This window comes from Cervus elaphus, chromosome 21, assembly GCF_910594005.1.
Source record: "Cervus elaphus chromosome 21, mCerEla1.1, whole genome shotgun sequence".
Lineage (NCBI taxonomy): Eukaryota > Metazoa > Chordata > Mammalia > Artiodactyla > Cervidae > Cervus > Cervus elaphus.
Window position 1 is genome coordinate 50,040,897 of NC_057835.1, and position 26,077 is coordinate 50,066,973.

Below are 26,077 nucleotides of genomic sequence, written 5' to 3' on the forward strand. Positions count from 1 at the left end.
TATTTTGGCCACCTGATGAGAAGAGCCAATTCACTGGAAAAGATCCTGATGCTGGGAAAGATCGAAGGCAAAAGAAGGGGGAGGCAGAGGGTGAGATGATCAGATAGCATCACGGACTCAATGGACACCAAGTTGAGCAAATTCCAGGAGATAGTGAAGGGCAGAAGAGCCTGGTGTACTGCACTCATGGGGTTGCAAAGAGTCGGATGTGACTTAGCAACTGAACAATAACAATCATATAGAAAATTATGAGATCCTTTTTAGAATTACTGAATATGGCAAGATCAAGTCAGATGCTAGAAGAAAATGAGCCCATTATTAACTTCTGAAATAACAAAAAAAGTAATATAAGAAATAAAGTCAACCACAGCACGCTACTTGGCTCAGTAGTAAATAAAGTTGATAGCCTTCATAATGAAAATACTGAATCTGAGATGTAAAAATACTGAAATATTAATATACTAGAAAAATGGTGAAGTAAAATAAGTAAGCAAAATTTTCACTCTTTCCAGTACAAAGTTAATAAATAATCAGCAGCTCAAAAGGTAGCAACATATTCATATTATTTGGAAACATAAAGGCAAATTCTACAACCACTGTATAAGTTGCAAAAGTAAGTTTCCTCTGTGAACATGAAAGAAGGATGAGAATAATTACCTCTTTTTTAGTCACAAGCATTTTGGTACTAGAAGATATTTTTAAACCATCTCCACATAATGTTGGAGGGTGGGGGACAGCACTAAGACAGAAAGAGATTAACAGTTTTACATTAAAAAAAAAACAACCCTAAGTTCTGTAAGAAAAGTGAACATGATTACACCTAAATACATCCACTGGTTTTTAAAAAATAATTTTATAAAGGCTTGTGGGTCAAAATTCATTTATAAAAATAAGTACTTTCACAGTTTCTAAAAGAAATTTATTTTCATATTTGAAAGTCTTTAGACTTATTACCCTTCTGCATTCTGCTTTTCAGAAAGTACTTTTGAGGTAGATCTGTTTCGGATTCTTTTTCTTTTCCTTTTCTTTTCCGAGGCAGATGAGTTCGTATCCTGTGTTTTTTTCTTTTTCTTCAAACAGCTAAGAGGATTGGGGCCACTTACTTTCTTGCGCTTTCTTCTTCTTCTCTGTTCTGGGTCTTTGACTAAACCCTGCTCCTCTTTGAGTTGCTTGATACTCTGTTTCTCATGCACTGAGACAAGCTGACCGGACTCTACTGCTTTAACAAACGCAATCGCTTTGGGAGAAGGTTTGTCCAAGACTATAGTGTTCTGAATAATAAACATGAGGGGAATTCCAGGCTTCTTCTTTACTTTCATAGACAAATTCTGATCCTATTAAAAAGAAACACAGAATTATTTAGTTCAAATAGAATAATTAGATACCTTAAATAAATTTCTAAGAAGGTAAAGAGGACTATACTAAAAATAAAAGATCACCAGTTTTACTTCTCAAATCAGTATGTCTCACTAACAGTAGTATATTTTATGACAAAGGAAGAAAAACATAAAAACTGAGCACAGTTAAGCGTCAACAATATGAACTCGAATTATCAATGTTCTATACTGATCAATATTCTAAGACCACTAATTTTCTAGGACTTCAAAATGCAAACAAATGCAAAGGTAAATATGCTAGGTGATATCCATCATTCCTACTCTGATACATGTTTCAGAAAGGGTCAAGAATGCTCACAGAGATCGAAAGAATAGAAATAAAGCAGGAACGAGCTGACTCAGATTCTACACTCATATCTGCTTCTAACTGTGTAATTTTATAATTCCACAAGCATCTTTAATAAAGTCTGTACGGATGTGAACTTATTAACATCCACCCAGAGTCTCTCCTCCCCTGCATCCCAGTCTTCAGAAGCCTGAAAGAGCTCCATACTGGTGGTACGGTCGCAAATAATATGAAATACAACTTTCATGTGTAAATATGAACACACATGAATATATGAATACATATATACACATAAATAGTATGAAATATAGAAACATGAAAAACATGTATAAACATAAAACGTAAAATCTTTGCTCCACTTACTTTCCTTGTAAGAGCCCTAAAACATATCATCACATCTCTATGTCAATAATTTTTTATTTAAAAAAAGGAAATTGCAGTAATGAAGAAGTAAACCATTACGCCTAACCATCTAATTTTTTCTAATGACAAATAGCTCCACATAACGTATAAACAGAGATGACTAAAATTGACTCTGGTTTTAAAACCTGGTGTCACCTGTGTTGCCAGGAAATAATGGTGAGGATTTCCATCTTCCACCATGGAAAGCAGACATTCTGATCCACTCACTGCATTCTTGAAATGGGGACAATTTCGAACCTGGCATTTTTGGGCAATCAGCTTTGCCCCGTATAAGTCCTTTCCCAATGTTTCCAACTCTTTTAACACACATCTGGAAAATAAAGTGTTATTAGCAGCTCACAGTTATAACAGATGCCTATCAGTTATTCACATAAAGTATTAAAAAACAATCTCAGGTCTTTTTCAAAAACTACAAGCCATACAGTAACCATTTCACCCTCAAAAGACCTGGAAAAATGCATACATCAAGTAGAAGGAACTTAATGAATAGCTGAAATGTACTGAGCATTTATCATGTGCAGGCAGCATGCTAACTGCTCTTGACATAAATTCTCCCTTATCTCAAAACAGCCCTACAAAGTTAGGCAGCTTACTTTAAAATTATCCTTATTTTAGAACAGCTTATTCTGGGAGATTTCAAGTAACATGCCCAAAGTCAAACAACTAAAAGTGGTAGAGTGAAATGTGAATCTAAGTAGTTTGACAACAGATGCCCCAGCCAGAGTGCTATAGGCTTCTGTTTCAAGTACAAATCGATACATCTTTAAAGTATTTTCAGCTCAGAAAAGTAAAGATTCTCAACTCACCAGCTTGTTTAAAAGCAATCACAACTTTCCTCACTTTGCATTTTCATATTAAGCTACTGTTTTTCAAAGTGTTACCAATGTGTGTGTGCTCAGTTGCTCAGTCGTGTCCAACTCTTTGAAACCCCACGGACTATAGCTCACCAGGCTCCTGTGTCCATAGAATTTTCCAGGCAAAAATACTGGAGTGGGTTGCCATTTCCTACTTCAGAGGATCTTCCTGACCCAGGGATTGAACCTGCATCTCCTGCATTGGCAGACGGATTCTTTACAACTTTACCACCTGGGAAGCCTAATTTCTCATCCACAAATCTGAACCTCTTATGGAGGAGTCAAATATTAGTATTTTAATAAGATCCCCAGGTACTTCCTCTATCCCACTTAAAAATTATGAGAAATAGTGAATCAAAAGGTTCTTCAACCTGAGCCAACCCTTGCCTGTCTCTACCTTGCCTCATCCCCTTTATCCCATTAGTTTATTTGTTTGAAGAGATTTTGCTTTCTACAGTTACCCATTTTGAATGTTATTTTGAATTTCAGGACTAAATTGCCAAACATTTACTGAATATTTCCAATGGATGGTCTGCCGTCAGCTCTTCATCAAATTCACTATGTCTAAAATCAAACTACTTTCCTGTTTCCAAACTTCTCCAGGGCTTGCTAATGCTTTGGACTTATTATCTTCTCAGATACCTTGTATAGAAATCCGAAATCCTATTTGATCTTTGCTTTCTCACTCCCACCTCTACCCTGCCCCAAAGGTGGGTAGTTCTATCTCAGCTTGGTATTTACTTCTGTGACATCTCCTTGTAAAACCCTGGGGTTCCTGCCTTTCCTCTCTCCCATTATTTCTTGACTAGAATTAACCAAAAAATGGGTTTACCTGTCTTCATTCTCTTGCTTCTCCAACTCACCCCTTACATAGCTGCAGTTATCTTTTCTAGAAGATACTTATCATGTGTGATAGCATTTACCTCCTAACACACACCAAGAATTAACAGAACAATATGTTTTAAAATAACCTATCAGATATCTTAGGCTAAGCAATTGAAGATATTTGATTATTCATTGCATTAAAGCAAAATATTAAAATAATTAGAGGGCGTTCTCTTGCTGAGACAATCTGCTAATTTGTAATATATTCAATAATACAGTTTTGAAATTTTTTTAAACAAACAAACAAAAAATAACCTATCAGTAAGATTAAGGGGGGTGGGGGAAATAAATGAGTAAGATAGTCATGTCAATAACTGCAAAAGCTGGGTGATAGATATTTTGTGATGCTATTCTATTTTTGTGCATGAAATATTCCAGAAGTTCAGAAGCTAAATTCCTTAGGAGGGAAAATGCAGCAAAATATAATTTCATCCACTACTTCTCAAACATATGGATATTACAGACTGTATTAAAAATGTTAATATTTATGACAGACAGAGCTAAATGGACAAGGCTTGTAGACAGAAGAAATCAACTCTGGAGCACAGGTCATCAGGATCTGGCAGTCCTGAAGGCAAAGGGGATCAAAAACTAAGGGTATCTATGTCCCATCTGAAGCTCTGCCTGGATGAAATCTGTATGAAGTTCTGAATACAGAAAGCTGTTTATGGAGTACTATTAGGTGAGAAAGACAGGCCATTAATATCATATGCAGAGTAAGAGCCCATTCTTATGTGTGTGTGTACAAAGAATTGGATGAATGACAGTAGTAAGTCATTGGTGTGGTCTTATGGTCACTTAAATTTTCTTTTTTCACTTTTTAAAGGAAATATTCTACAAAGAAAAAAAAAAAACTACTAAGTTTATGAATAGTAGTTCTTTGTTATGCAGCCTCTATTTATCTTCTTCCCAGCTCCTTTCCCGAGTGTACACTGTGCTCTAACCTCTTTCCCTTGCATTTCACAACTCCACTCCTTCGTTCAAGAGTTCTACAAGGGATCTTTCACTCAGAAAATGTCCTTCCCTTCAGAACTGAACTGGGACTGAGCTCAAGTCACTTCATCTATGAAACCTTCCTTGACTTCATCCTCTCTCCAAACAACCCCACATGGTTTCATCTTACATGTTCCCACACTTTGAGGAAATGGGGAAACTACACTTGGAGTCAAACATAACAAATAGCGGTTGATTTATGCAACCCACTCTAGTATTCTTGCCTGAAGAATTTCACGGACAGAGGAGCCTGGGAGGATACAGTCCATAGCGTTGCACAGAGTCGGACACGACTGAACGACTAACACTTTATGCACTTTGCTGGCCATTCGGTTTGGGAGATCATCCTGTTCACCCAGTTATCCTCTGGCTAGAGCAGTGCTGTTCACCCAGTTATCCTCTGGCTAGAGCAGTGCCTGGCGTTCAAAAAAGGCAGCTGAATAAACAGAGGACCTTGCACAAAGTTTTTAACATCGAGTCTGGCCTTATCTTTCTGGGAATAGAAGGTGTTACACCATGAGGCAGTTGTGAAGCTTGAAAAATTCTTAAACTGGGAAAAGCTTTGCAAACAACTAGCAACCACTTCGAGGAGACAGGTTTTGAGATACCAATAAACAATCCTCATATACTATACCTCGTTAGACTTTTATAGCAAAATTATAAGTAGTTGCAATCTTTTTTTTTTTTTAATCAGATGAGTAATTCTAGGCTCAGAGATTAAATAACTTGCCGGAAATCACAAAACTGGTAGCACTGGGGTCGGAAGCCAGGTTGGAATGCAAAGGACATGTGCTTGTCCTCCAGACTAACGACAAGCAAATACCCCACGATACTACTGTCCCTCTACACGGTAGATACTCGCCCACCCTCCTCCGCGGCGCCGCCGAACTGTCAGCTCCTACTGGGCGGGGCGCTTTGCCCCTCCAGGGATCGCAATGGATGCCTGCGAGCAGCGGCCCGGCTGCTACCGCACTCGCGGGTTCCCCGCGCCTCCATCCGGACCGGCCAGGCCCACCTGGTGGTGCACAGCTGAGTCTCCGCCATGAGGTAGCGGGGCAACTGCTCTCGCAGCTGGATGCGGCCCCGTAGCGCCGCCTGACAGAAAGTGCCGTCCAGCAGTATCTGGTATGGTTCGCGGACTCCAAAATTATTGCGGAAGAAGCCAAGATGCTTCTTGGCGTGTTTCTGCCTGGTGATCTTCATGCCTGGCTTCCCGGGCCCAGGCTACCCGACCAGGACGCAGCTTCGAACCAATAAACTATCCCACGACCGGCAAAGTCTGCTTACCCGGAAACAAACACCCTTGGCCCCGGAAGCAAACGCCCCCATCTGTCGCCCCGATTTACGTCACACCCAGACAAGCGCGCGCTTCACGGTGGTGCCGGCGCTCTAAGGGGCATGCCCTCGGAGGCGGAGCTTGCGCTTAAGCGGGAAAACAACTAGATGTGTGGTTAGGTGCGTGCATGCGCAGTCAGGTGTCAGACTAAAAAGGCTACACGCTGGTGGCGCTAGTGGTAAAGAACCCATCTAGTGGTAAAGAACCCATCTGCCAATGTAGGTGGATGTTAAGGGACGTGGGTTCAAACACACACACACACACACACACACACACACACACACACACCCACACACCCCCTCTTGCGTGTTGCCTGGCACAGCAGCTGAAAAATTGGCGTTATGATAATCAGTGAAAAGATTGAGCCTTAATATGTCCTAGGCACTGTCAATGTTCTAGAGAAGTTACCTTATATTTCCTCCTTTAATGTTGATAATTCTCAAATGCGGGAAGAAAGGGACCAAAGTATACTGGATGACTGCGATTGGGCCGGTTTGTAACGGTTGCCTTCCTATAAAGAAGTTGAGCCTGAGTACTAAGGGCACCTGGTTCTTTAGTGTCAGAACTACCAGTAGAACCCAGGTCTCCTGCCTGAAGTTCAATTGTTCTGGCACCCCACCACATCTCCCCCTTAGGACCACTGTGTATGAGTGGTCCTATGCGCCAAATGTCAGGGTAAAAAGTACTACCATTTTGCATTTCTTCTGGAGACTGTCCTAAATGACGCACAGGGAGCGTTTCAGGAGGACTTCTCAAGAGCTTCCTTTTCCAAAAGTCAGTGTCCCTAAACTAGAGTTCTCATTCTGTCCCTGACCCAAGTCATTTGACCTTGAGCAACTCCCCAAAAAAGCTGGTTCAACTTCCTCACTGTCAAATAGATCGGCAGGACTAGATGACTTTTTTTTTCCTATAGCAGATTTTTATTTATTTTTCATTTATTTTTATTTGTTGGAGGCTAATTACTTTACAATATTGTAGTGGTCTTTGCCATACATTGACATGAATCAGCCATGGATTTACATGTATTCCCCATCCTGATCCCCGCTTCTACCTCCCTCTCCACCCGATTCCTCTGGGTCTTCCCAGTGCACCAGGCCCGGGCACTTGTCTCATGCATCCAGCCTGGGCTGGTGATCTGTTTCACCCTAGATAATATACATGTTTCGATGCTGTTCTCTCGAAACATTCCACCCTTGCCTTCTCCCACAGAGTCCAAAATTCTGTTCTGTACATCTGTGTCTCTTTTTCTGTTTTGCATATAGGGTTATCGTTACCATCTTTCTAAATTCCATATATATGTGTTAGTATACTGTATTGGTCTTTATCTTTCTGGCTTACTTCACTCTGTATAATGGGCTCCAGTTTCATCCATCTCATTAGAACTGATTCAAATGAATTCTTTTTAATGGCTGAGTAATATTCCATGGTTCTCCAAAGAAGACATACAGATGGCTAACAAACACATGAAAAGATGCTCAACATCACTCATTATCAGAGAAATGCAAATCAAAACCACAATGAGGTACCATTACATGCCAGTCAGGATGGCTGCTATCCAAAAGTCTACAAGCAATAAATGCTGGAGAGGGTGTGGAGAAAAGGGAACCCTCTTACACTGTTGGTGGGAATACAAACTAGTACAGCCGCTGTGGAGAACAGTGTGGAGATTTTTTTAAAAACTGTAATTAGAACTGCCATATGACCCAGCAATCCCACTTCTGGGCATACACACTGAGGAAACCAGATCTGAAAGAGACACGTGCACCCCAATGTTCATCACAACACTGTTTATAATAGCCAGGACATGGAAGCAACCTAGATGCCCATCAGCAGACAAATGGATAAGGAAGCTGTGGTACAGGACTAGATGACTTTTAAGAACCTCTTTTATGTCTGTAGTCTCCAGGGTAGGAAGATTACCTACTGGGCTACTTACTAACAGGGAGATACAAAGCAGACCAAAAGTTTAGAAATACTTGGTCAACTTGATTAATGAAGAGGGTGAATCTAAAAATTTTGAGTTCCCGGATGACTAATTGCTACATATCTACTTCAATTCTAGGCAAAATAATTAGAGAGTGGGAGTATGGGATTTTGCTTTTTTTCTTTTGACCTGGATCTGTCCCAGATCTAGTCTGGCTGAAGATTGAAAGAACCAATGCAGAAAAATAACTTACAAAATGATAGAGCTGTATTATTTGCATTTGGGGTTTTATTTGAAGACACAGGTTTATGAAACTGGAATTGAAATCTTCTATAATGTAAACCCTGTCTTGATTCCCAGTACAACATCACTTAAATGGCTGCATCTTTTAACCGAAAATAAATCTAGGAGTTGGAAGCCATGAAGAGTTACTGTAGGACTGGAATCATGGTTCTTGAGTATAATTCCTCATGACCTTTCAATCTGAATACTCTCTTTATCCCTGTGTGCCAACACGCCACTCTGACTATAATCCCACCACGGACAGAGAAAATATACTATCCCAGTCCTGCAAAACAGTTAAAACAGTTTTAAAAACAGACTCACAGATTTATCTACCAGCTCCACCCTGTTGGCCACATTTCACTAGTAAGAAATATGTGGTTCGGGCCTAGGATTGAGTCATATTTTTTTTTTTCAATTTACTAAACTGTAGCAATTTTTTTCAAGGTCTATGTATGTGACAGTGCTATTTGCACAACCATCCCTTATTTCACAAGCAAGAAGACAGTAGATACCAGTGATTATCAAGTTTAAAACAGAATTTTCTGTTACATCAGTGTTTCTCAAAACATGATCCTGGGACATGCAGAAAGGCTGTGAGTATGCTGGTTTAATATGCCCATTTGATTGAGAACAAGTATTGAGGGAGAAGGATACTATTCAGAGAGGAGGTGACATTTATTACAATCTCCTGCAAGTCATTTATTATGCATATTAGTGATCCAGAAGGACTGTCTTCAGTAAAGCGTCACTGTTTACCCAATGGGACGTTTTCATTAAGTGGTCTACTGAGTATATCTTTGCCTGATGCCAAATGACCTAGTATTGAAAAATCAACATTTGGCCACAACAAAGGCAGGAACCAAATATTGCCATTATTGGATGAACTATTTGGATATAAGTTTGAATCTGAAATTTTACTTTGCAAATTATTATAATATTATTAGCTTTTAAAAATAATCATTGAAAATTCTCTTGACCTTAGAGTGCAGGAACAGTAATGTCTCAGCATTGCTAGCTGCTGGTTTTTTTTCCCCCTCAGGTCACTCACTACACTGGATATTTTCCAGGCCAAATAGACATTCAGTTGCAGTAGGGGATTAATTTATTTTTCTTTATTTTTTCATAGACTTCATATTTTTTATTACACCTGGATCAAATATAATTTATATGTTGTTGTACACAATTTTGAAGCTCTTTCCTCATGAAATTTTGATGCATCCAAGTTGACATGAATATGATTTATTCTTGCAAGGTATGACTAATTCCCAAACAAGACTTTTCATGAAAGATTCATGTCCTAAATGGAATTAAATAGGTAAATATTAAATGCAGTTCATAAAGCTTATTTTGTTTAATTTCATAAACGCTCATATTCCAATAATTCAGCAAAGTTATCTGTCATGATATTATTCTTCCTTATATTCATATTTAAATATTTATAAACATTTGTTAACATCCATTAGCTCCAAAGGAATGCAATGTTCCCCTACTGTTACCCAGCTAACATATTCCTTAAATAAGTAATTTCCTAAAATAAATAATTTAAAACAACTTAGGTAAACTGGTTTGCATTGAGAGCCTATTAGTACTTCACTAAGATCCCCTAAACTCCATCTGGGACTTGCTTACTGTGAATTTTTATATATTAGGGAAGGTGTTACAAAGGTTGATTCTGCTGCCATATTTTTAAAAAACATTTTATGGTTTTCAAATTATAAAACTACTATAAAACACAGGCCTACTATAACAAGAGGAACAATAGAACAACACAAGACAGGCATATCCTCTTCTTTGCCAAAATAATACAAAATAATCTACTGGGTACCCTTCTATGATTTGTTTCATATTCACATACTCATTTGCATGTATATCTGCATACATATTTAGAGATTTTTGTCACTTTGTTATTCAAAAATGAAATCATATTTTATCACTTCTGTCCATTTTAGTTTTCTCACCCAATGATCTTTGTGAAAATCCCGACGCATATTCCAAGTTAATTGGCATAGTACTTTTTCATTATTTTTAATGACTGTATGAAATTTCCCACAAAATCCCACGTGTAACATAATGGATGTGACACAAACTGTGAATTGACACTCAATATCTCTTCTCTTCTCTTTAGTAGGTAGGATCCTAATTTCATCCTGGACAGTAGTGTGCCCAGAAAAGAGGATCCATGTCCCAGACTCTGTGCGGTTAAGTATAGTCATAGGATTAAGTTTTAGCCAAAGATAGGTTAAGTCTAAGTGTTACAAGGAACTTCTGGGAAAGCTGCTAAAAGGAAATTGGTTTCATTTGGTGGTGGGCACTTCTGTTTTTTTCCCATCATCTTTCTAACGACTCCTAGGATTTGGATGTGATAAAGGGGAATCTAGTAGCCTATTTTAGAGCAAGAGGTAAATGTGAGGATGGAGGCCATGTGCTAAGCTAGCAAAGTGGAAAAGAGAAAGAGCCTGGGCCATCGGTGACTATGAAACTACCTTTCCAAATCTAGCCTTTTAACCTCTGAGCTTGTTTTACATGAGAAGAAAAATAAACTTCTATTGTAGTTTAAAAATATAATTTTTGATTTCTTTTCATTTTCGAAACTATTTTTTTTAGAGCAGTATTAAGTTTATAGCAAAATTTAAAGGAAGATGCAGAGATTCCCCATGTAGCCCTTGCCTCCACACATGCAGAGCCTCCCCCAGTATCAATACCGCTCTCCAGAATGGTACATTTTTTTCACCCAAGAAGGACCCTACATCAATACATTGTTTCTTTTATATACAGCCGTACCCAAACTTAATTGATAGACTAAGTTAAAACTGTGTGTGTATGTACTCACTCCCTCAGTCCTAAGGGACTCTTTGCCACCCCATAGACTGTAGCCCACCAGGCTCCTCTGTCCATGGGATCCTCCAGGAAAGAATACTGGAGTGGATTGCAATTTCCTTCTCCAGAGGATCTTGCCAAACCCAGGAAATGAACCAGCATCTCCTATTTGGCAGGCAGATTCTTCACCATTAAGCCACCTGGGCAGCCCCACATCGTACCTTAACTTTACCTATAATTCACTTAAAACTTTTATCCCATATGCCAGTGGGAAATAAAATACTGTAACCCTGAGTTCCTGTTTCCTTTACCTGTTGAACTCTCTAGCTCAGGCTTATCTCAACTCTGCTAGTAAACGTCAATCAGCTAGGCATTAGCACAGGGGATTGTCGTCAGGGCATGCAAGTATGCTGTTGTTTGTTGTAGTTGTTGTTTACTCACTAAGTTGTGTTCGACTCTTGCGATTCCGTGGACTGTAGCCTGCCAGGCTCCTCTGTCCATGAGATTTCCTAGGCAAGAATACTGGAGTGGGTTGCCATTTCCTTTTTCTGGGGATCTTGCTGACTCAGGGATCGAACTCCTGTCTCCTGCATCACAGGCTGGTTCTTTTACTGCTGAGCCATCACGGAAGCCCAAATTAAAACTACTTGCCAGAATTAGAGAATTTTATCTTGGCAGATGTCTTTGATAAAACTTCGATGTTGGTTAGTTTTTGCCAATATAATTACCCTTTCTTTGAACAGTTTCAAAATCCTAGTTTATAAGTTTTTTTTTTTTTTTGAAACGTAAAATCAGTTCAGTCCAGTTGATCAGTCACATCCGACTTTGTGATCCAATGGACTGCAGCACGCCAGGCTTCCCTGTCCATCACCAATTCCTGGAGCTAGCTCGAACTCCTGTCCATCGAGTTGGTGATGCCACCCAACCATCTCATCCTCTGTCGTCCCCTTCTCCCGCCTTCAATCTTTCCCAGCATCAGGAGTGAGTCAGTTCTTCGAATCAGGTGCCAAAGTATTGAAGTTTCAGCTTCAGCGTCAGTCCTTCCAGTGAATATTCAGGACTGATCTCCTTTAGGATGGACTGGTTGGATCTCCTTGCAGTCCAAGGGACTCTCAGGAGTCTTCTCCAACACCACAGTTCAAAAGCATCAGCTCTTTGACACTCAGCTTTCTTTATGGTCCAACTTTCACATCTGTACATGACTACTGGAAAAACCGTAGCTCTGACTAGATGGGACTTTGTTGGCAAAATAATGTCTCTGCTTTTTAATAAGCTGTCTAGGTTGGTCATAACTTTTCTTTCCAGGAGCAAGCGTCTTTTAATTTCATGGCTCCAGTCACCATCTGCAGTGATTTTGGAGCCCAAGAAAATAAAGTCTGCCACTGTTTCCACTGTTTCTCCATCTATTTGCCATGAAGTGATGGGACCGGATGCCATGATCTTAGTTTTCTGAATGTTGAGCTTTAAGCCATCTTTTTCACTCTTCTCTTTCACTTTCATTGAGAAGCTCTTTAGTTTCTCTTCACTTTCTGCCATAAGGGTGGTGTCATCTACATATCTGAGGTTATTGATATTTCTCCCAGCAGTCTTGATTCCAGCTTGTGCTTCATCCAGCCTGGCATTTCGCATGATGTACTCTGCATATAAGTTAATAAGCAGGGTGACAGTATATAGCCTGGACGTACTCCTTTTCCAATTTGGAACCAGTCTGTTGTTCCATGTCCAGTTCTAACTGTTGCTTCTTGACCTGGATACAGATTTCTCAGGAGGCAGATAAGGTGGTCTGCTATTCCCATCTCTTGAAGAATTTTCTACAGTTTGTTGTGATCCACACAGTCAAAGACTTCGGCGTAGTCAATAAAGCAGAAGTAGATATAAATGTAAAATACTTTTTCAAATAAACTAAATCTTTTTACATTCTATAGAAGCTATCTTACTATTTGTTTATTTTGAAAGTATAAACAATTTAATTTGAACTAAGAGTGTCAGTGGAATGTATCTCCTGCTTGGAAAAGTTAGCTAAATATTGAAGAAGCTTCACTGCTTGGGCAAGAAACATCAAGGAACTGTTTGTGTCACCCAGCTGTCAATTAAAGGAAGCAAGCAAAATTTCTGTCTGTTGGCCTAGCTGGTACCATGGACTCTTCCTGAAATGATGAAGGAGAAACTGGGTCTTAGAAAAAAAATCACAAGGGATTGCTCTTTGTCAAGGATATTTCTAAACCAGACAGTGATCAACAAATAATTCACCATTGGTTATCAGATGGCTGTTGTCAGGTGGCTGTAAAATTAGACTAGCAAATTTGCTTGCTAAATAGTTTATTTGAATGAGATTATACAGAGAAAAAATACTGCCATGTGAGGTAAGTTAAAAGGAATTAAGCTTCTCATAATAGATCTGAATAGTGCTCGCCACTGGAGTTTCACTAACAAAGTGTTCAGTGGTATTAATTAAAGTAGTAAAAACATACAATGGGGGAGAAAAGCAAAAAGTTGAAAAGTGGTAGCAGTGTGCAAAATGTTTTACTTTGATACGTGTATAATAAATAAACCATCATTTGAAATTTAATGAAATCATAACTGAAACTGCCAGAGAAATTCATGCTATATGGGGTCATTCATTTTTTAACCTATCAAAGCATTTTTAGAAGATTAATGAATCCTTATAAAATTACTCTAGGTAAGCAAATATTATTACTATTACCTAAAGGAGTTTAAAAATTGAGAATTATGTCAGATATGGCACTAAAGGATTTTCTAAAAACGTTATTTATTTATATTAAACAAAATTTTGAAGACAACCCTTTCACTCATGGTTTAGTATATATTTTTAAGCAGCAGGGGGACTTCAGGGCAGAAACTGAATTTCTGGTGGCAAGAAATTAAACAGGCTTTCAATTTTTCAGTAGAATATTATTTCAAAGTCTTGTATTTATAACTGAATTACACCAATACAAGGTATTAGTTACATGATATTATACCAAATAAAAGTCACTCTTAGAATCTGTGCTAATGTTTTCAATGGGACTCGTTTTCTTTTAATATTAGTTGGTAGGTCATACATCAAAATACTGGGATGAGAAGATCAAATATCATTTTAAAAACTATTATTATTTTAACAAACACATAGAAAATACCTACATGCTGATTCATAGGTAATATAATTCATAGTATTATTTTCTTTCCATTGGTTCTCTCCATACCCTCTATTGTGACTTTTCATTGAACAAAACATTTGGTTCTTCAAAGTATAACCTCCCTTAGTCTCACTCCACATAAGTATACAGAAGAAGGCATATGATTTAAATCGATCTCAGATTAAAGAGAAAGACTTTTTTCCCCATAGTTGGAGAATAGGTTTTCTTTTTCTTACGAGAATTATAAAAATGAAGTGTATTATGTTCTTTGGTACTAGCAGCTATTTGGAGATTATAGGGGTAGCTAGCCAATTTGTGTTGTTGTTCAGTCACCAAGTTGTGTCTGACTGAAGCACCAATACTCTGGCCACCTGATGGGAAGAGCCAACTCATAAGAAAAGACCCTGATGCTAAAAAAGATTGAAGGCAAGAGGAGAAGGGGATGACAGAGCATAAGATGTTTGGATGGCATCACCAACTCAATGGACATGAGTTTGGGCAAACTCCAGGAGATAGTAGAGGACAGAGAAGCCTGGCGTGCTACAGTCCATGGGGTCGCAAAGAGTCACAAAGCTGCTAGTACCAAACATGACAGAAGACAGACAAGAGATTCATAAAAATGCAGAACTGGAGTCTTTAGGCTGCTTCATTTGTACATACCTCTAGACATTTAATTGTGTGACAATACATTTCCTTCTTTTTTTAAAATTAGTTTATTTTTTAATTGAAGGATAATTGCTTTACAGAATTTTGTTGTTTTCTGTCAAACATCAGATGAACCAGCCATAGGGATACATATGTCCTTGTTTAAAATAATTTAAACTGTTTTTTGTTTACTTATCTATTTTTGGTTGCTCATAGCCCAAACCAATGGGCTATCCTAACCAATGGACAGTTTGTTAAATCTAGGCAACAAAATGTATTTTTAAAGGAAAAATAATATTACCTGTAAAATGTTTTACCTTAAGGACATTTAGGATGTTCCGTATATGTCCTTGTTTAATCCCAGACACCATTGTGAAGAGACTGGAATGCAGAAGTGTTGCTATTAGCTGCTTTCAAGTATCTCCCAAAGGCATCTTTTCCAGTCTAGTTAAATATTAAGCAAAGTGTTTATAGTGTTTTAAGCCAAATGATTTTCTTCGGTCAAGCAAATATTTGTGAACATCTAAAGAGTATGTGAATTTAATTCACAACTTCAGTTTTGCCCCATTTATGTGTTGTTTCTTCTGGCTTTGCTTATGTTTGATTTTTGTTCCCCAGGCCTTGTTCAATTGTGATGGCACTATATGTTCTTTTAGAGGGGAGGAGATGAGACAACTCTTGCCCTTTCCTATCATTTCCAGAGTAGCATGTTTCTGATCCCTTCCTTATAACTGAGTAGTGTTAAAGTAGACTTCTTGTTTCTCTCTATACCCTCTTACTTATGACACCCTAACAATGGAGTGACTAATTTGATATTTGTGGAGAACTTGTAACCATCCCGTAACAGTATTTCCTTTTCAAGGGGAAAAGATTTTTGTGTTCCTTTTCTAGAAAATAATCTACGCAGATGAGATAAAAGCATACACCCTTACAGGCTTCCACTGAAAATTTTATTAAAAATGGTGGTTTCTTTGTTCCTAATGGTTACCAAAGAAGAACCATCCTTCACTTGTATGTCATGAGTGTACAGTTACTTCTCAGAGGGACAGTAAATAGAAAGGTCAGAGGACTTTCTACCCTCTTCCTTCATACCAAGGCTGGAACTGATGCTAAGTTGGCCCTATAGAGGTTGCCTAAAAGCCCTGAGCTCAACTCAGACTGTCAAGATGTCCAAAGGAAACTTGCCTTCTGTAGAGGGCTGGGAAAAGCCAACAACTGAACAGGAATAAACTGACATTAAAAAAAAGAAAACAAACAAACAAACAAAAAAACCCCCAAAACCCTTTGGCTCATCCTAATACTGAGTAGGAATAAAGTAACAATTTAAGAAATTCTTTGGCTCATTTTTGGTGTCTATTTTATTGCATTGAAGGGTATTTAGGTGAGTCTTAGCCAATTGAGAGGAAACAGCTCTAATACTGTGGGTATTAGAAACAGCCCTAATGGTGGGTCCAAGGCATGGACTGGTCACAGTCTGACATTCATGGGTTGAGTTACCATGCCACAAAAGCAGACCCGGTCAGACTGTTTATTTTTTCATTTTTTCACTCAGGTATGGCAGGCTCTTCTTTGCTTCCTGTCCCCAGGTGGTATCCAACCGTGGACAGGGCCCACAGCTTGCTTTGGAAGGGCCTTGCCATCCTCTCTCTGTGCCTCTGACTAAATCTGAAATATTTCCAGCAAATATAGAACTTTGCTGAAAACTTTAGTTCCTTGGATAGAGAGAATGAAGAACATACTGTTGGGGATATAGGGTAAATTTGTCTTTTCCAGTATATGAATATCCATAGTGAAATTAATAACCACAACATCAAAACTGCCTTTTTGGAGGGATGCTAAAGTACAACTGAATGGTTGTAAGCAACTTTCTTTGGATGATCAAATATGCTTAGTGTTGTTTAATTTCTTCTGCATGTTGCAGGCTTGTTTTGCTCTTATTTTTTTAGGATCTCGAAGAGGAAGATTAGGTTATTGATTTGAGATATATCATCTTTTATAATGTATACATTTAGCTATAAACTTTCCTCTCAGTACTGTTGTAACTGCGTGCCATGAATTTTGACATTTTATATTAATATTTTCATATTTATTGAGTTTCCTCTGAATAAATTCAGTGTGTCTTAAAAGTTCCCTTAAGACTTCCTCTTTGATCCATGGGTTATTAAAAGCATGTTGTTTACAATATTATAAAGCAGTTATCCTTCAACTAAAAAGAAATTTTAAAAGAAGCATTTTGCTGTGGGAGAAGGCGAGGGTGGGATGTTCTGAGAGAACATCATTAAAACAAGTATACTATCAAGGGTGAAACAGATCACCAGCCCAGGTTGGATGCATGAGACAAGTGCTCAGGGCTGGTGCACTGGGAAGACCCAGAGGGATGGGATGGAGAGGGAGGTGGGAGGGGGGATAAGGATGGGGAACACATGTAAATCCATGACTGATTCATGTCAATGTATGGCAAAAACCACTACAATATTGTAAAGTAATTAGCCTCCAACTAATAAAAACAAATGGAAAAAAAATGAAGCATTTTGTATAGTTTTCAAGTATTTGGAAATTTTTCAGTTACCTTTATATTTTGACTTCTAGTTTGAATCCATTCTGCTTCATGAACATGCTCTGAATGATTTTTTGAATAATTTAAATTTTTTTAAATTTGTTGAGGTTGGTTCCTCACTCAGGATATGATCTCTGTGTTCCATGGGGTTCTTTTTTTTTTTTTTTTTCATGGTGTTCTGACAAGAATGTGTATCCTGTTGCTGTTGGGTGGAATGTTTTATAAATGTTTATTAGATCCTTTGATTGATGATGTTGCTGAATTCCTTTATATCCTTGCTGATTTCCTCTGTAGTTGTTATATCAATTGTTAAGAAAGGAGAGTTGACATCTCTAACTATGACTGTGAATGTGTCTGTTCTTTGAGCCCTATGAGTTTTTTCTCAACATAGTAAGTTCAGCTTTGTTGCTAGAACATACACATTTAGAATTGCTGTGTTTTTGATGATTGACCATTTTATCATTATATAACATTTTCCTCCATCTTTGCTGATTATCTTAGCTCAGAATTCTGTTTATCTGATATTAATACAGCCAGTTCTGCTTTCTTTTGCTGAATGATATATTTTTCCATCATTTTACTGTCAATGTGCTTATATCATTATATGAGTTTCTTTTAGACAGCCTATTAGGTTGTTTTTATCCATTCTACCAATTTTTTAAAAACAAAAATTTTTCTTATTTATATTTGGCTGCTCTGGATCTTTATTGCTTTGTGAGGGCTTTCTCTAGTTGTGGCGATCAGGGGCTACTCTTCATTGTGGTGCATGGGCTTCTCATTGCAGTTTGTTGGGGAGCATGAGCTCTAGGGCCCACTGGCTTCAGCAGTTGTGGCACATAGGCTTAGTTGCTCTGAGGCACTCTGGGATCTTCCTGGACCAGGGATCGAACCTGTGGCTCCCACACTGGTAGGTGGACTCCCATCCACTGCGCCACCAGGGAAGTCCCATTCTATCAGTGTTTTTTATCCATTCTTCCAATAGTTGTGTTTTAATATAGAGCATCTATATTAATCTAACTATTGCATATGTTTAGGCTTAAGAGTACTATGTCATTTTTAAAGAATAATTTTATTAATTTTTGGTTGTGCTGAGTCTTCACTACTGCCTGGGCTTTCTCCAGTTGCACCGAGCAGAGGCTGCTCTCCAGTTGCCCTTTGAGGGCTTCTCATTGCAGTGGGTTCTCTTCTCACCGAGCACGGGCTCTCGGGCACCCGGGCTTCAGTAGTTGCAGCATGTGGGGTCTTCCCGGATCAGGGATGGAACCAGCATCCCTTGCATTGCAAGGCAGATTCTTAACCACTGGACCACCAGGGAAGCCCTTGCATACATTTTTAACATGGAGTTTACACAAGCTTCCAATGAATCACCGGTCGAGTGTCAAGGATACAGAGGAGTCAAAGATGCCCCAGAAGCTTAGTTCTTATCAACTAGAAGAATAGAACTGTCATCTAATGACTGGAGAAGACTGGGGAAGAACATTTTTTTCAAGAGGAGAAGGTATTTGGAGCTCAATTTTTGAAAGGTTAAGTTGGAGCAGGTGCTTGTGGGACATTTAAGTGGAGATGTTGAATAAATAGACATGCCATTGTGGAGTTCAGTGGAGAGGTCTGGGTAAATATAAATTCAGGAATGATCGGCATTGCAGGAGGAGTATTGAGATACAGAGTAAAGATAAGGGGATGAAGATGTACAAGGACTGAACACACTGCTGTTCTTAAATTAAAATAATTTAATTAAAATTAGGCATTCAAGTGAAGGACATGTCATTCCTGCTGAAACTGTTAGGTGTCAGGGCTCCAGAAGAGCTCTGGTCTCACAGTCCTTTATGTCTCAACGCAGAAAGGAATTTGTTGAGAGGCAATGTGATAAATGGCAACCTTCTGCAGTACTCTTGCCTGGAAGATCCCATGGGCGCAGGAGCCTGCTAGGCTGCAGTCCATGGGGTCGCCAACAGTTGGACACGACTGAGCGACTTCACTTTCACTTTTCACTTTCATGCTTTGGAGAAGGAAATGGCAACCCACTCCAGTGTTCTTGCCTGGAGAATACCAGGGATGGAGGAGCCTGGTAGGCTGCCGTCTATGGGGTCGCATAGAGTCGGACATGACTGAAGTGACTTAGCAGCAGCAGCAGCAGCAATGGGATACATGAGTGATTTCTTTGAATAGGATGCTTGTAAGGTTCACAAGCAGGCAGGCAAATGTTGCACTGCCCTGAGTGCTCAGTGGGTTACATTTTTATAATCAGAGGAAGAAAGAGGAGGGGGAGAAGGTCTTTGTTTTTCTTGAGTAGGCTTCATGTTTCAACATCAGTTCCTCCCCCAGGTAGGGCAGGGAAGTTTATTTGTCCCTCCCTATATGGTCAAGCCAGGACTGTCATAGCACTTTGGAAAAATATTTTCAGGTTGCAGTGCAATGGTGGCTTTCATTTTGAGAAGTCATCTTCCCATAAATGATTGTGTGTGTGTGTGTGTGTGTGTGCAGATCCTGTTTTGGAAGTCATTAACTTAATAGCCCTGGGCAGATTGTAGTTATTTTCTACAACTGTTTTATTATTTGGGGGGCATGGTATGAAGAACATGTCTTAGGGGCCAAAGAACATGTTTCAGGGGTTATTAATTCCCTTAGCTTACTGGGCAGGATGCAGGTCTCATGCCACCATTGTTTTATTGTTTTGGGGCAAGTCTCCTGTTTCTGTTGCATGGCTTTGTTGCCAGCAGGTTAGCTTGATTTTATCATTAAGCAAGCCAATCTGACTTTGATGCTAAGCCACTTGTTTTTGCTACATTGTTTCAGAAGTTTCCCATTACTTTCTTGAGTGATCATTAGTCTTACTGTGGTCTCCCAAATCTCCCTAAAGTTCCCTCTTTATCTACAATTCCCTAATGGGGTTTCTATGCTAACTATTTGATCATCTTATTGGGCTTCCCTGGTAGGTCAGCTGGTAAAGAATCCACGTGCAATGCAGGAGACCCTGGTTTGGTTCCTGGGTCGGGAAGATCTGCTGGAGAAGAGGTAGGCTACCCACTCCAGTATTCTTGGGCTTCCCTGGTGACTTAGCTGTTAGAGAATCCCCCTGCAGTGTGGAAGACCTGGGTTCGATCCCTGGGTTGGGAAGATCCCCTGGAGAAGGGAAAGGCTACTCACTCCAGTATCCTGGCCTGGAGAATTCCATGAACTATCTAGTCCATGGGGTCACAAACAGTTGGACATGGCTGAGCGACTTTCACTTTCACATTCTGTCCCTGAGCTTCCCATGTGGTGCTGCTGTAAAGAACCCGCATGCCAATGCAGGAGATGTAAGAGATGTGGGTTGGATCCCTGGGTCAGGAAGATCCCCTGGAGGAGGGCATGGCAACCCACTCCAGTATTGCTACCTGGAGAATCTTATGGACAGCAGAGCCTGAGGGCTACAGCCCACAGAGTTGCAGAGTTCGACAGGACTAAAGCAATTTAGAACACATGCATGCATTCTGTCCCTATCACTTTTAGGCCCTTTCTAGTTAGGGTTAGATTACAAGAACCCAGTGGTAGGGACAGAATGACAGGACAAAATAGGTGATTAAATAGTTAATCCCACTAGGGATTTTCTATAAGTAGAAAAATATGGGAGACCCCTGTAAGTTAATGATTACTTGAGAAAGCAGGTTTGCCTCAGCACAAAACCAAGCAGGCTTGCTTAGCAACAAAGCCATGCAACAGAAGCATGGGACACGCCACAAACAATAAAACAATGATGGCAGGAGACCCACATCCTGCCCAGTGATCCCTCCGAAATGCTCTCTCCACACATAAAAAACAGTAATTTGTGGACCTAGCTTGACCACACAGGGACAAGAAAACTCCCATGCTTAGCTTGGAGGAGCTAATGATGAAAACGTGATGTCTACTCAAGAAAGACAAAGGAGGTCTTCTCCTCTTTCCCCCTTTTCCTTTGATTATAAAGCTGTAGCCAACTAGTTCTTGGGGCATGGCATTTCTTGCCCACCTGCCTGTAAGCCTCACAAGTGTTCTATTCTAACAAATCACTTTTTATCTACCACTTTGCTCTTGTTGAATTCTCTGTACACTGAGACATAAAGGATTATAGTACTGGAGCTCTTCAGAGCCCCCCTGAAATGACACCAATCAGTTTCACATGTAGTGTGATTAACATACATGACCGGAAAATCTTAGTGAGATATTGCCAAGGACAAAAATTGCAAAGAAATTAAAAAAAAAAAAAAACTTCAATATAAGCTCGTCATTAATGAACAGAATGACGTTTGACAAATCATGTCTCAATTGCCAAATATGCTATTGAAGTAAGTACAGCTGTTCATAGTTTGTAACATTGGGACTACCGATTAATTAAAAAAATTAAAGTGAAAGCAGTTTATACGAATGACATGCTACATAAATGCTAGCTTTAAACCAATTATGATTCACTACCTAGTGCATACCGATTAAACATAAAGGGGAAAACACTTCCCAAAATTTCTTTTTGCCTTAAAGCTTTCTATGCGAAAGCAGCCCCCCTAAAGCACAATGCACATGCGCAAGGCGTTCCATTGCCGAAGAAAGGCTGGAAAAGAGAAGGGAGGCGGGGCCTCCCCCGCGGGCCTTTCCTAACAGCTCCGCCCCTCGAACGCCAGACTGCGCCTGACGTCAAGTGAAACTTTACTTCCGCTTCCGGCAACTCACGTTTCTCTTTTCCTGTCCGGCTGGAAAGATGGCGTCCCGCAAAGAAGGCACCGGCTCATCCGCCACCTCTTCCAGCTCTACCACCGGCGCTGCAGGCAAAGGCAAAGGCAAAGGAGGATCCGGAGATTCAGCCGTGAAGCAAGTGCAGATAGATGGCTTGGTGAGTGGGGTTCCGTTTCTCCCGGCCCACGTGGGGAGCTCAGTTCCCAGCCCGGTCTTGCCAGGCGTGCTTTCCGGCAGCCTCCCCTCTGGGCTTGCTGAAGCTGGGCCAAGGTTTTTCCTAAAACTTTCTTTCTTTATCTTCACTTTCTGTTCGGAAGACGCGGCCACCTTCTCTGCCGTCTCATCAGGGAATTGAGGACTCAGAAAGTGGACCTAGGCTCGGGTGTATGTATGACAGATTCTTGGGGGCTTGTTTTGAGATGCTTGGAAATAGGGTATTTGGAGAATGACTTTTCTGGGAGGCAAGTAGGTGACGGAGGTGTCGAGAAGAATATAGGGCTTTTGGAAGGGGAGAGTAAAGTTTATTGTTTCCCTGCTGGGATCTGATATCTGTAACTCTCCAAGTGGAGATTAGTTTGTAGCCACTTTTGAGCCTGTGGTTCAGCGGTTACGTGAAACCGCGTTATTGGACTAAATACCTTATGTTGACTTCTTTCCGTCTCTGTGAATGTTGGAGTGCCTTGGGATTCGGGTTTAGGCGTCTTTCCCCCTGGTCTCTGCTTGACAAAGCTGATGAAAGCGCAACTCTGGAGTCAGACGGCTGGGCTTGAAATCCAGCGCTAAAATTAGCTGTATGACATTGGGCATATTATTAATCTCTTTGTGCTTGGTAAGTTAAATGGTAAAAGGTGTTAACATGTACTTTTAGCTGCTGCTGTTACATTTGCAGAAGTTATAGTAGTAGACTTTCTCTAAGGCTCTTCAAGACTTTAAATATTATTTGTATTCTGAGACTTCGTAGGTTTATGTTTCTTGTCAGACTTGGTTCTTGAATGCCACTCTTAGGCATTTTGCTGTCACTGTTAGGATATCTCATAGGAACTTCAAACGTAATGTGTCCAAAATAAAAATTTTTGACCCTTGCCCTGCTGCTCTCCCACTCATCGATCTTACCTCACTCTCTCCTATCTTAGTAAATGGAACTGCTGTCTACCTGTTTGAAAAGTCAAAACCTGAGCATTCATGTATGCTTGTTCTTATTTTACCTTTGGTGTCCAGTCCCTCAGCAAATTCTGTTGGTTCTACGTCCAAAATATATCGGATTTCATTTGCTTTTCTTCTAGATTCCACCAGCCATATCCACTTTAAATAAAATGTAGAATTCTTACTCAGTCTTCAAGGCCCTGCTGCTGTTGTCTCTTTCTTCAGACTCACCTCATACTTTCTTCTAGGCTTCAGTCACAGTCAGCTTTCATTGTTTTATTTTCTCAGCCTGAAATACTATCTGAAATACTTCTTCCTACTCCGTGGCTTTTTTTGAGCCTTTAAGGTATTGGCTTAAGTGTCAGCATCTCAAGAGAGGCCTTGCCTAACTATCGTGTAAAAAAATAGCTTCATTCCCATTACTCTCAATTACATCACCTTTATTTCCTTCGTAGCATTTTCCATTACTTGTTATTGTCTTGTTTGTTTTCTTGTTTTGCTCCCCCAGTAGAATGTAAGCTACTGAGGGCAGACAGGTATTATGACTTTTCATCTGTTACATTCCAAAACTGAATCAGTTAATTGAGATAGATAAGATAAATTGATGAATGAAGTATTTTAGTTTCTTTTTGTAGTACTTCCATTTCCTGTTCTGATATCTTTTTCTATAGATTGTTTTCATAGCATCTTGAATTGTTCTCTTAGCCTGCTTCAGTCCATCCTTCATACTTTTATTAAAACATGCACTTGAATGTGAAAGTTCAGACATAGTTAACTTCCCTCTTGCAATGTTTTTAGTGCGTTTGCAGTGAGTTCAAGGCTGATCAAGATGTCTTTGGCTTTTGTGTTCAGGTTAACTTGCCACTATTCCCATGCTTTGTAGGGATGACTCATTCCAGCCACACAGAACTAATTTGCTTATTCTGATGTTTAATCACATTTGTTTCTGGCACCTTGGTGATAGCCAGGGGCAGATTTCCTTTTCTTCTTGAGTCTTTCTTTTCGAACCTTTAGTTTTGTTTCTATCAGTTTTCATCAATCTTTAATTTTACCTTAACACATGGTGATTGTCAGACTTTTCCATATTAAAATGTCCAACCCTGTCTCTTTTTACTTAGCACTTTGTGTTCATTCTTGGGCTTCCCTGATAGCTCAGTTGGTAGAGAATCCGCCTGCAATGCAGGAGACCCTGGTTCAATTCCTGGGTCGGGAAGATCCGCTGGAGAAGGGATAGGCTGCCCACTCCAGTATTTTTGAGCTTCCCTTGTGGCTTAGCGGGTAAAGAATCCGCCTGCAATGTGGAAGACCTGGGTTCGATCCCTGGGTTGGGAAGGTCCGCTGGAGAAGGGAAAGTATGCCCACTCCAGTATTCTGGCCTGGAGAATGCCATGGACTACATAGTCCATCAGATTGCAAAGAGTTGGACCGACTGAGCGACTTTCACTTTCACTTGTGTTCATTCTTAGTCCCCACTTCTTTTGTTTGATGTCGGTGGTTAAATAATTCATTTGTATTTGTGGTCTTCCATTCTTTCTTCAACTCAGTGCTACTAGAATCTGCCATCACCAGTTTCTTGACTTAGTTTTTAAAAAGATCATTGATAACATTAGCAAAGAACTGTAAAACAACAGGATATACATGTAAAATAATGTCTTTAATACATAATTTAAGTAATCACAGAATAAATATCCATTTACCTGCCTTTTAACTTGAGAAGTAGAATTTTTAGTCTCTTTGAAGTCCTTTCCATTTCATCCTTTTCTCCCATCCCTTTTTTGTACCTGTAATCACTCTTGTGAGCTTTGTTTCAGTGATTTCTTGGTTTTCTTTATAGCTGTACCACACAGAGTATTCCCAAATGATTTGTTTACTTTGGCCTGTTTGTATTAATAAAAAGAATGAAGTGTTAGTTAAATCATAGTGCATGTTCACCTGTGTCTTGAATCATATATGTATCTCACACCATGATCTTGAGATCGTTCTGTTCTTGAGTGAGGAGCTCTAATTCATTCATTGTCCTTACTACTTAGCATTTCATTGCATGAGTAGAACAAAATTTTCCTCTTCTACATGTTATTGGACAGTTAGATGACTTGCTTTCCTTGTGTGAAATGGTATCTCTCAGTAATGTTAACTGTCCATTCCAATAGACTTGTAGGCCTGTTTTTTATGTACGTTGTGCAGTCAGTACTCAGTTTATCCTTATAGAATGGACGAATGAATTGTCATTGTACTCAGGTGATCTCTTTATTCCTAGGTAAGATCAAGCTAATTCTTCCTGTTGGACCTTTCATGTAAAACCCTATTTCATCTAAAACCCTATTTTCATGTGAAACCTTAAACCAGTTTGAATCTTAACCTTTCTTACGTGCATTACATTTTTGATACTCCAGGTCCGGTCCAAGGACCAGCAAGACAAGCAGAATTGGCCTTGCCTGGTAGCTTGTTAGAAAGACAGAAACACAGTATCTCAGAATTTCTCCTGATCTATTGTTTCAGGTGATTTATAACATTTATAACATGATGTTTGAGCAGTGCTGCTCTGGGCCACATCAATCTCCTCTTTTCTCTGAACTTTTTATTTTTATGGTGACAACTTGTGTTACTCATCTTGGCATGTAATCATATGCTGTCAATGAATGGTCTACGTGTATTAAGGAGAGTCAGGAAGAGTACTAGTTCACTTCAGTTGTGTCCGACTCTTTGCGA

General features: G+C 39.6%; 2 protein-coding genes across 2 annotated transcripts in view; one reads left to right on the forward strand and one right to left on the reverse strand.

Annotated features, from left to right (window-relative positions):
* Positions 1–897: 897 nt before the first annotated feature.
* On the reverse strand, positions 898–6,142 carry UTP23 (UTP23 small subunit processome component). The gene is made up of 3 exons (XM_043880295.1): positions 5,854–6,142; positions 2,242–2,416; positions 898–1,334 (listed from the first exon to the last, which is right to left on the reverse strand). Exons 1-3 carry the CDS (start codon positions 6,039–6,041, stop codon positions 951–953), a joined length of 747 nt encoding a protein of 248 aa, XP_043736230.1. The 5' UTR covers positions 6,042–6,142; the 3' UTR covers positions 898–950.
* Positions 6,143–22,227: 16,085 nt separating this feature from the next.
* Positions 22,228–26,077, forward strand: part of EIF3H (eukaryotic translation initiation factor 3 subunit H) — a 95,079-nt gene continuing 91,229 nt past the window's right edge. The window contains exon 1 of the mRNA XM_043879323.1: positions 22,228–22,382. Coding sequence (XP_043735258.1) covers positions 22,251–22,382 — 132 coding nt within the window. The 5' untranslated portion in view covers positions 22,228–22,250. The remainder of the gene's footprint in view (positions 22,383–26,077) is intronic.